The sequence below is a fragment of the Stegastes partitus genome, unplaced genomic scaffold (genome assembly GCF_000690725.1).
Source record: "Stegastes partitus isolate 25-593 unplaced genomic scaffold, Stegastes_partitus-1.0.2 Scaffold432, whole genome shotgun sequence".
Lineage (NCBI taxonomy): Eukaryota > Metazoa > Chordata > Actinopteri > Pomacentridae > Stegastes > Stegastes partitus.
The window spans coordinates 325,229-336,718 of NW_007578163.1; the positions used below are offsets into that span (position 1 = coordinate 325,229).

The 11,490-nt window shown below is 45.8% G+C and overlaps 1 protein-coding gene across 1 annotated transcript in view; it reads left to right on the plus strand.

The window, feature by feature from the left end:
• Positions 1–10,882: 10,882 nt before the first annotated feature.
• The window catches only part of ccdc69 (coiled-coil domain containing 69), a 25,346-nt gene continuing 24,738 nt past the window's right edge, over positions 10,883–11,490 (plus strand). The window contains exon 1 of the mRNA XM_008286098.1: positions 10,883–11,012. Coding sequence (XP_008284320.1) covers positions 10,992–11,012 — 21 coding nt within the window. The 5' untranslated portion in view covers positions 10,883–10,991. The remainder of the gene's footprint in view (positions 11,013–11,490) is intronic.

Consider the following 11,490-nt stretch of genomic DNA (forward strand, 5'->3'; position numbering starts at 1 on the left):
CGACACAAACAGCAAGTGTGTCTCAGAAATGTGATCTGAAGGAAAAAGCAGCAACACAACATCTGCTGCCTCGAGCTGGAACAGAGCTCGAATTAAACTTTTATTATTTTTCTCAGAAGTTTCTTCAAGAACCCTCGAGATTTCAGTTGCGAAGGTACCAAAACAAGAAGTCTGAAAGTGAGCATTGTTCTTGTGACCTTTAACAGGCTGTAAACTGGATCCTGCATGATGGTCCTGAAGTCTGTGTTGAGCAGGACGAGGTTAGGGTTCAGGTTAACAACCTTCTCTTTCATTCAAACTCATGATATCAACAAAGCGGAGGCAGTGCCATCTCTTGTAGTCTTGCAATGAAATAATCACTTGTTAAAAGCATCTTCCCCTCAGTCCTGTGTTGGAAAAGAAACGCTTTTGTCAGAAGACCTGCATCTGCATGCAACGGGGTTTCTACTTTCTCTATTCATTGACTTTCATGTTTTATCGAGTGGTCACTGGACCTTTATGTAAGATGGCACCGACTGAGTGGCAGCCAGTAGCAGCAGCTTCGACCTCTCTCTTTGTTTGTAGTGACCTTTCCGAACTTTTAGCTTTTCTCTGCTGATTTCTTTCCTGTAGCTGTCGCTCCAGCACACGTCCGTTTCTTGGAGTAAAGCTGGTGAGACTGCTGTTGTGTTTTTTACTGTTTTCTTTACTTTTAAACGCCGCATCAGCAAACATGCTCTACCGTAGCCCGGCTGTTGTTTATACCCGGGAACAGCTGTTAGCGCTTAGCCAAGCTAGGCTACATCCCGAAGCGTGATCGGAGATCCCCGCCGACCTATGGAGGAGAAGGAGGGGATGCAGAGCCAGAGTAAAGCACCGGGTAAGGAGATGACGGTACAAACTATGCCTCACATCTGTCATCAAAGGAAATGTCAGGTCTCTCCTAAATACGATGGATGAGCTCGTGGCGCTAACAGCAGGAGTACCGAGAGTGCAGCCTCCTTCACTTCACGGAGACCTGGCTGACCGACGTTACCCCGGACTCAATGGTGCTGCTGGATGGATTTCATCTCGTCAGAGCGGACAGAGACACGAGGGAGAGGAGGGGTAAGAAGAAGGGCGGGGGAGTGGCGATGTTTGTGAACAACAAGTGGTGTAACGCCGGAAACATCTGCATCAAGGAGCAACAGTAACCAGCAGTTAGCATCCGGCTGTCCTACCGGCCAAGGGAGTTTTCACTTGTTGTCGCAATAACGGTGTACATCCCTCCCTCGACCAACCACGATTCAGCCTGCGAGCTCCTCCACGGTGTGGTTTCATAGCTACAGACAGCGCATCCCCAAGCCTTCTTCCTCATCACCGGGGAAAATCCCCACAGGACAACGCTGTCTGCCACTCTCCCTAACGTCCATCAGTTTGTGGACTGCCCCACCAGGAACGACAAAACTCTGGACCTGCTGTATGCAAGCACAGCAGATGCCTACAGTTCCTCCCCCCTCCCCCCGCTTGGTCGCTCAGACCACAACCTGGTCCTTCTGCTTCCGATGGTGAAGAAGGAGCCCCCGACCAAAAAGTGTGTGAAGCAGTGGTCTGAGGAGGCCACTGAGGCTCTCAAAGATGGTTTTAACACCACCGGCTGGGAGGTGCTCTGTGAGCCACATGGACAGTTGACTGTTTAACGGACTGTATCACTGGATACATACATTTCTGTGTAGAGACCACTGTGCCCACCAGGAGGGTACGGTGCTCCTCAGACAACAAGCCATGGGTGACTCCTGAGCTGAGAGCCTTGCTGTTGGAGAGAAGGAGGGCTTTTAGGTCTGGTGACAGGAAGAACTGAGGAGGGTACAGAGGGATCTCAGAGGAAAGATCAGAGAGTGTAAGGCCAACTACAGGAAGAAAATGGAGGACCGGCTACAGAACAACAACTCGAGAGAGAGGTCTGGAGGGGACTCCAAACCATATCAGAGCAAGGCAAAGGCAGACAGAAGGACCCTGAACCTGGGGACAGGGACTGGGCCAACAAGCTAAACCTGTTTTTCAACAGATTTGATGCTGGTCTCACCCTCTCCCCCTCCAGCCTGAGCACTGTCCTGCCTACCTCCAGCACCTCCAGCTCCTCTTCCCTAGTAGCCCCCTCCCCTTCCTCACCTCCCTCACCACCACCACCACCATCTCTGGGGCCCTCCTCTCTCCCCCATCTTCTCCTCCTCCTCTCTTCACACCAACAGTGGATCAGGTGACAATGCAGCTTAAGAAGACCAGAACCAGGAAAGCCACGGGTCCTGATGGCATCTGCTCCAGACTGCTCAGGGACTGTGCAGACCATCTCTGTCAGGTGGTCTGCTACATCTTCGACCTAAGCCTGAGACTGGAAAGAGTTCTTGCCAAGTGGAAGACGTCTTGTGTGGTCCCTGTCCCGAAGACCTTGTGTCCCAAGGAGCCAAACCATTTTAGACCAGTGGCCTTAACCTCCCATCTTATGAAGGCACTTGAGAGGATCGTCCTGAACCCTCTTCACCCCCTGGTGAGCCCTAACATGGATCCTCTGCAGTTTGCATACCAGCCTGGCATTGGGACGGATGACGCCATCATCTACCTGCTGCAGAGATCCCTGTCTCACCTGGAGGACACTGGAAACACCGTGAGGATCACGTTCTTCGACTTCTCCAGTGCCTTCAATACAATTCAACCCTCACTGCTCAGGGTGAAGCTGGACAGAGCGGGGCTCAGTGACCAGCTGGCTGCATGGACCATGGACTACCTCACTGACAGACCCCAGTATGGAGGCTACAGGACTGTGTGTCTGATGTGATGGTGTGCACCTCGGGCCTCCCCAGGGTAGCGTACTCTCACCTTTCCTCTTCACCCTTTACACGTCATACTCCACGGACAGCTGTCCTCTCCAGAAGTTCTCCGATGACCCTGCCATCATAGGATGCGTGTCACAGGGGAACGACTGAGTACAGGAAGGTCATCATGGACTTTATTGACTGGTGTGAGCAGAACCACCTTCACATGAACACCAGCAAGACGAAGGAGATGGTGATTGATTTCTGAGACTCCATAGGCTGAATCACAAGTGTGTTTATACAAGGAGATGCAAAATAACCACAAAAAGATACAATACAATCACAAAGAGACACAAAACAACTTCAACACATTTCTCTTAAAAACAACCACAAAAAGGTACAAAAACACAGAGTTACAAAACAACTACTAAAAGTGACAAATCAATCACAAGGACACAAAAAATGACCACAAAAAGATACTAAACTACCAAACAAGACACAAAACAACCACATAAAGAACAAAACAACAACAAATGACACAAAATACCCACAAAGGGATCACAGAAAACAACAAATAGATGAAAAACAACTACAAAAAGACACGAAACAACCACAAATAAACACAAAGCAGCAGCAAAAGGTGGACACAAAACCACAGAGATGCAAAACAAACAAAAAAAAAAGACACAAAATGACCACACAAAGACTTAAAACAACTACAAAGAAACACAAGACAACCACAAAGAGGCACAGAAAAACAACAAACATATGGAAAACAACTACAAAGACACTCATAACAACCACAAAGAGACACAAAACAACTATGTTTTTGTGTACAATTCCTGCTGTAACACAACTAGAATCTAAAAGTTAAACTTTATTGAAGCAGAGTGGATGATTCAGAGCAACACAACAGAGGGCAGGTTTCTGTCAGAGGTGGATTGTGGGTTGGTTGTCACTCGGTGTGTTTGGATTTTCTCACGCTGAACTGTAATCTGCTCCACAATGCAGGGAGGAGTATTTATAGAGCGGCTGGCCTGAGTTTATATTAGGAGCTGCAGCAGGTCTGAACATTATCACACACAGGCGTGTTGACGGGACGCACACACACGGCTTCACGCGTGGAATGTAGATTTGTGTGTATTTTTAGCGTGTTGTCGTCTCCGTGGCAGACGGAGGAGCAGCAGTTGTTGTTCTTAGCGTCAGAATAACTTTCCATCCAACAACAGCTGCTTCACTTTCTGTTACCGTCGAGCGTCGACCCGCCGCCATCGCAAGCTTTACACGCCAGAAACACAACTACAGACTCACCATCGAGCCTCCGGGCTGAAGTCCCCTCACAAAATGACAACAAAGCAAAACAGGAAAACTGCAAAAAAATACACAAACCAACTTTAAAAAGACACAAAACTCCAAGGAGACACAAAAAATCTCAAATAGAAGCAATGTGACCACATGGAAAAACTCCAACAAATCACAAAATAACTACAAAGAAATACAAAGCAACATCCAAGAGATGCAAAACAACTTCAAAAAACTAAATAATGACAAAGACACACAAAAACAGGCAAAAATCAACTACAAAGAGACACAAAATGAGTACAGAAACACACAAAACATCTAAAAAGAGACACAAAAAAACAAATGAAAAACTACAGTGACATGCAAAACAATTACAAGGGATGCAACAAACTACAAGTTCAGGTAAAAGAATACGACAAAGAAACACCCACAAAAAGACGAAAGGAAAAACAAAAAACAGAAACTCAAAACAACCACAAAGACATACAAAACAACTATGAAGAGACACAAAGCTGTAAAAACAAAAAAAGACCCAAATCACTCCAAAGAGACACAAACCAGCCACAGAGGAGCTGCTTCAAATGACAAACATGGCGGCTCTCAGCTGCTTTGTTGGACGCATTGTGTTCAGTCCCACAGCCCTCCCTGTCTGACGTGTTTGTTATTATGATCAAACATGTTGTGATGAACCGTGTTTTTATTAGTAGGATGGTTGTAGTTTATAAAGACTGAGATGATGTCGCTCAGTGACATCAGAACATGATGTCATCAGAATCTGGCATCTGCTGCATGTAAAACTAAAAAGCAGTCGAACATCCTCTCATCTGCTGGAATCATTCATCCAATTAGGAGCTTACTCCTGATTGGTTGATCCTGACAGACGTGAACACAGCTAGCATGCAGCTGCTAATTGGATCAGGACTGTAACACGCTGAGGTTTCAGTTTCCAATCGCCTGCTGGCCTCTGAGACGTGAACACAAACTGATACAGGTCCAGTTACATCCCAGATAATGTGCAGGAGGAGGTTTCTATCAATACTTGTTCGCTGTTTTAGAGCGGCCTGGACCTTCAGACTGAAAGAACCATCCTATCGAAGCTCTTACAGCACAGAACAAGTGCCTTGTCTTCAAGAGATACCTCTGAGCAGCCCTGAAAAAACGGCTGTGAAGGTTTTAGAGCTGATCAGTTTAACTCAGAAAGGACAACAAACACCATCCTATTGTCCTTTAAATGTCCCCGTCTGGCATCAGTCTTCTCCTCTCTGTTGCTACCATCAACAGTGTTCTAACAGAACAAACCTCCATTGATGTGTTTCCGACACAGAACTGCATGTTTTGGTCACTGTGAGTTAATGGCTTCTACAGAGGAAGCAGAAAAACCAACAGGGTCGATGAGGGGGTTTGTTAATATTATATTTATTTACATTTGACGCTTCAGAGGCTCATTCAGACTCGAGCCGTTTGTACGCCGTCCATCCACCCCGACCTCCTTCTGGCCATACAAGGAACTCCAGAGAACCTGGTCTTGAGCTTATTCTTCCAGCTGGGTCCAGGTTTACCCAAAACTCTCGACGTCTGATTGTAGATCTCTTTTCTAGGAGTGCCTCTTCTCGTCTTTTGTTGAGGTCTCCCGTCAGGCCTCTTCTGGTGGTGTTTCTCACTGGTTTTTGTAAAGTTTGCCAAACGCATCTTCTTCTTTCAGTTTCTTCTTCAGCTGGTACTCATCATGTTTTCAGCCATAAATCCTCATTACTGACCTCATCCAGCAGGTGTAGGCTGAGGATCTTTCAGAAGCAGTTGGAGGTTTACTGATCGTATTTTTTGTCGTTCTCCAAATCACAGAAGTGCTAATTTTATATTGTAGTAGAAAGTCTTACCTTTAGCTTGCTGTCGTAATATTGTAGAGCTCAAATTTTATTTGCATAGCACAGTTTACAACATTCCATCTCACAGCGCTTCACATGGTGAAGGCCTTCTGAATGCAGATATCTCCAGACATCCTCACCTCGCCTGTACTTGCTATGTCGTCTGTACCACCTTTCTTGTCGATATTAGTCCCTAAATAACTCCACTTACTCAAGCTTGTTGCCGTGAGGTTTAAATGGTTCATCCTTGGTTGTATTAATCCTCATGATGTTTCCTTTGTGGAGTCCTTCTTGTGAAGAGGCCAGACCAGACCAAGTGGCCTCAGGGGCAAGTGAGCCTCCACAAAATTACGTTTCCATATAATAGAGTGCATTCTTAATTACATGTTAAGGAGAAGGTCATTTCGTTTTGAAATAAATGTAGTTTGAGACCTGTGACGTAGTGGCCAAGTCCACGTCATAACGTTGGAGGTGTTGATGGAGGTACAACCCAGAGACTGGACCTTCACCCAGAAGACCAAAGCTCATGTCCTGCAATGGACAAGAGATCATCAGCCAAGTTTAATTTTCCCTCCTTTTACTTTTGATTTTGACTTTCTTTCTGGTTTGGTTTAGTAAAATATCTCGCTTTGTTTGAGACTTTTACAAGACTTATTCAGAAGCTTGGTTACTGTCAGACACCAGGATTACTTGGTTGTATTCAGGACAAAAAATGTAGTCTGGGGTAAAGTACGACCCTTTCCCTGCTTATTTGAAGATTCTCCTCCAGTTTCTGGGTTACATCAGTTACCATGGTGATCCAACAGGTTGGCATGGCATTGTGAATTCAACACAAAAAAGATGCAAATGAACTACAGAGAAATGCATTCATCCATTATCTATACGCCTTAATCCTCAGTGGGGGGGCTGGAGTCTATCTCAGCTGACTCAGGTTCAGGCAGGTTCACCTGGACAGGTAACCAGTCTATCACAGGGCTACACGGAGAGAACCCACGCTGCACGGGGAGAACATGGAGACTCCACACGCTGGAAGATCCCAGGTGTCCTCACCGGGATGCGAACCGGTGAGGACAACGGTGCAACGAGGCAACGGTGCTAACCACCGAGCCCACCGTGCAGCTCCCCTTACAACATGACTGAGACAACAGTAAATGAACCTTATCGAGCAGACAGGGTCTTCTGCTGAGGGTTCATAGATGCTACTTACACCATGTTGTGAGTCTGTTTCATAAAATTGAGCAGGTGTTTGTAGAACATCCTGCTGAGGAAACACCAGGAACGTGTTGGAGGGGATAGAGAAACACCGGAGTTTGCGTTATTTGTCATGCTTCACTAGTGCACAAAACTGTAGAGAGCTTTCATAGGTTTTTATTTTGGTCTTTTGGCTTTTTGTTAGACAGGTAAGTGGAGCGAGGAAGACAGGAAAGTAGGGAGAAGAGTGGGGGAAGGACCTGGGCTGGATTCAAACCCATGGTTGCTGCGTTGAGGACTAGTGCACGCTCAACCAGTTGAGTTACCACGGCGCCCAATTATTGTTATTATTGCTATTTTTTTTATTTTTTAAAGGTATGAGTTTGTGTAGTTTTTCTGCTGCTGACAGTTTAAAGATGATGTACAAACTCCAGGCTTTCCTTTATGTGTTTCAGATCAGATCCAGCTGCTTTAAAGCCTGAATACCACAAACACAGATGTCCACAGTTGGCAAATGTCCTCAACAGTCTGCATCAGTGTTTCACAAGCCTCAAGTTTGCTCGTATAAACGTCCATAAAACAGAAGCCGGAGGAGGAAACTCCCAGAAACCTGCAGAGCTCAGCAGGAGTTTAAATCCTGAACCATCAAAACTGCAGCTGAAAGTCTTCAGTGATATTATTTGGACTTTCTGTCTCAAATTACTTAAAGTACTCAATTACAACACTTAGGTATTTATTTCAGGGGTTGGTAGAGACCAAAGATGGAGCAAAAAGAGATTGCTCATTGGACTTTTATTTGTCAAATGTCTGGAAAAACCTACTTGTGTTTCATTTACTTTGTTCTTCGACTCAGGTGAAGTGATTTTTCAGATTCTAATTTATCTGGATCCTTATTGGCTTCCATCACATTGACTGTTCTGCTGTTTCACCAGTTAATAAAATCACACAAAATTACAAATTTACATATAAACCAGTAAAATTATTATTATTTTTAAATCAGCCAAACAAAAACGAGTGAAAGCAGTACCATAGAAGTTCACGGTTTAACTCAAAAGATGTTTATTGTTATTTGAAAGAAAATTTGTGATTTATATTAGGATTGAAAAATGGCAAATAATGTTTTTAAAACTATTTGACACATTTTGCCAGTCTGATGACATTACAGATAATATTGAGTAAAATCACAGCAAAGACTAATTAATTTATATCTTGATTGTAAAAAAAACAACAACAGCAATAACATTGTTCACACCAGATCATCTTCAAAACACGTCGTTAAGAGCTGCTGTGAGCTGCCCGACCTATAGGGGGCAGTGTATAAAGAAGCCATGCTAGCCAATCAGATTCCTGGAAAAAACACAACAATGAATGGCATGAATTACTTCCTGTTACTTCAGCGATAACGGCGCGAGGGTGGTTTGTTTGGTCCGACAGCGAAGTGGAGCTGCTCCTACATGTGGTGTCAGAGACACAATAAGGAAAATACTGTAAACATGTCAGTCCGTATAAGGACTTATTGGCACTGTCTTTACAACAGTACCCAGCGGAGACGAGGGCTGATTAGTCGCATATCAAAATTGCTATTTGGATACCAGCACAACAAAAGAATATTCGGATAGTCGGTTGTTCGGGTTCAGCCCTAACAGTGACCTCTGAGGGTTTCCTCTAAACATGGTCGCACACATGTGACTCTGATGACGCTTTAGTCGCACACTGTGACGTCAGACTCCATCTCCTCCCGTCTACATGCAAATGTAAAGACAGAGTTTTTCCAAATCTCCACTGTGGCCACAGCTTTCAGATGTGATCGTTTTCAGTGACTCGTAGCTTAATTTACACGTAAACCAAAGGCCCAGACACACTGACAGGTCACCGTTATTACTACGTGTAGACAGGTCCTCAGATACAGTCCACAGTTCATGAGTACAGCTTCACAGGTGTGCATACAGACCGCACTACAGTCCTGCAGGTGAGAAGACAATGTTGTGTCGCGGTTTTCACACCGAGTTACTGCAGCTCCAGTTATTTTTAATTTGTGACCCTTCAAATTGATCTGGTGACCCTTCGGAGGGCCCTGACCCTCAGATTGAGGTCCACTGCACTAAACAGCTCCAACACTAAAATGCTGCTTCAACAAGTTTGCGTCAGGATGACCAACAAAACCCAATAAACTCATATATCAAAGAGTTTGAGTAGATTTTGCTCCTGAACTTTGGCCTCAGTGACACTTTAGTGCTGCTTTATTGAAGGATTCTGCTGAGATTAAATAATAAAAAGTCCTTAAGCTGCAGCCTGAGGCTGACTGACACACACACACACACACACACACACTTGACTGTGACATCATCTGGTAGAAATGCGATGACGCCAGAGTTTTGCTCAGAGTTCAGCTGCAGGTCGACACGGTGATGAAAACACGACTGCAGCTGCTGCGACTGTCATGAACGTGTTGTTGATTATTCAGACTGATTCAGAAACGGTCACATCAGGAGGAGAAACACACTGAAATCTACCAGGAGCCACGAACCAGAGTCCAGCACAGTGTGGACAGGTTTAACGTCCACTGTGGTTCAAGCTGTGGTTCAAGTCCTTGTTCCAGACCCTATTCTAATTTACTTAATATTTTCTGTTTTCTGTTGCAGACATGAACGTTAGCTATACATATCTATTGTTGTGTTTGTGTCTTTCTGTGATAGTTTCAGTGTTTCTTTGTGGTTGTTTTGTGTCTTTGTGTTGCAGGACTGAAAACCCAGGATTTAACCTGAAGCTACCTCGCTAACCCCAGATCCTGCTTCGTAGTACAGGCCCCTGGAGGACTGGTGCAGAGACAACAGCCTCCTCCTGAACATCAACAAGACCAAGGAGCTGATTGTGGTCTACAGCAAGAAGCAGCAGAGAGCACACCACCCACTCAGGATCAGTGGGACAGAGGTGGAGCGAGTGGAGAGCTTCAGTACCTGGGTGTCAACATCAGGCAGGACCTGATGTGGTCCCGTCACATCAACACCCTGGTGCAGAAGCGCCACAGCGTCTCTACCTCCTCCGACGCCTGAGAGACTTTAAGCTCCCTCTGAAGATGCCCAGGAGCTTCCACACCTGCACCATGACAGTGTTCTGGCTGGGAGCATCACCACCTGGATGGGCAGCAGCACCCAGCAGGACTACTGGGCCCTGAGGAGGGTGGTCCGCTCCATCAGAACCGCCCTCCCCAACCTGCAGGACATTTACACCAAACGATGCAGGTCAAAGGCAGGAATTTACTTATTTCTCTCTGTCTCTATAGATCTATCATATTTTTCTTGTGCGTTTATTCTTTATTCTTCTACTTCTTGTTTTGGTCTGGGACAGGTGCTCAGTACATTTCATTGCGTTTGTGTGTAATTGTGTCATTCTGTGCCTCCGTGTTGTGTTTCTCTTTGTTGTTTGTCTTTGTTGTTGTTTCAATTCTTTGTGCTGTTTCGTCTCTTTCTGTTTTGTGTCTCTTAGTTGTAGTTTTGTGTCTCTTTGTGGCCGTTTTGTGTCTTTTGTCGTTGCCTCGTGTGTCTTTGTGACTCTTTGTGCTTGTTGTTTTGTGTCTCTGTGGTTATACTTCACATCTGGTACTTTACAGCCACTCTTGTCAGAGTTTCTGGCCATAAAAAAAACAAACTTTAAATTGGGGGAAAGTTACTGAGTGTCCCTGAAGGCAGCGCCGTGAAGCCCCGCCCCCCTCGTGGCCGCCGGTGCGTTCACGGACTTTTCCCTGACGAGTTTGAAAGTTGTCAAGAGAGGGAAGAAGAAGAAGAAGAAGAAGAAGAAAGAAAAGGCAGCTGCAGCGGAGAAGAAGAGGCTTCAGACGGACCCGGAGCTCGGCGGAGGAGTGATGGGCTGCAGCCACAGTAAGGTGAGCAACACCGGCGGTTCGGAGAGACGAACCGGGACAGCGGACCGAGCGTCCCGTTGCGTCCGCCGCGGTTCGGCCGCAGTTGGAGGTTTGGCGCCGGGCGGAGAAAATCAGCGTCTCTGCACATCTGTTTCTAATCCCGCATCGTGTTTTGAATGTCACGGTGTTCCCACGGTGCCGTCCGTTAGAACCGGGACTTTAGCGCCGCTTCAGAGCCTCAGAAGTCCGACTGGACGCAGATAAAGTCCGTTTTTGTGGCTTTTCGCTGGTTTTAGCGCGTTTTTATGGTTAAAATGCGGCTGTTGAAGTGTGACAACAGGAGCTTTTCTTTGTGTTCTTCAGTGCTGAGGGACTTCCAGGTGTTCGGGTCCACGAACCAGAGCTCAGGAGACCTTCTGAATGCAGATAGAAACCTGTTGGGTCGATACAGGAACTGTGCTGTTTGTGGGACTCACTGGAGTCTGTAGTGAGGTTTCAG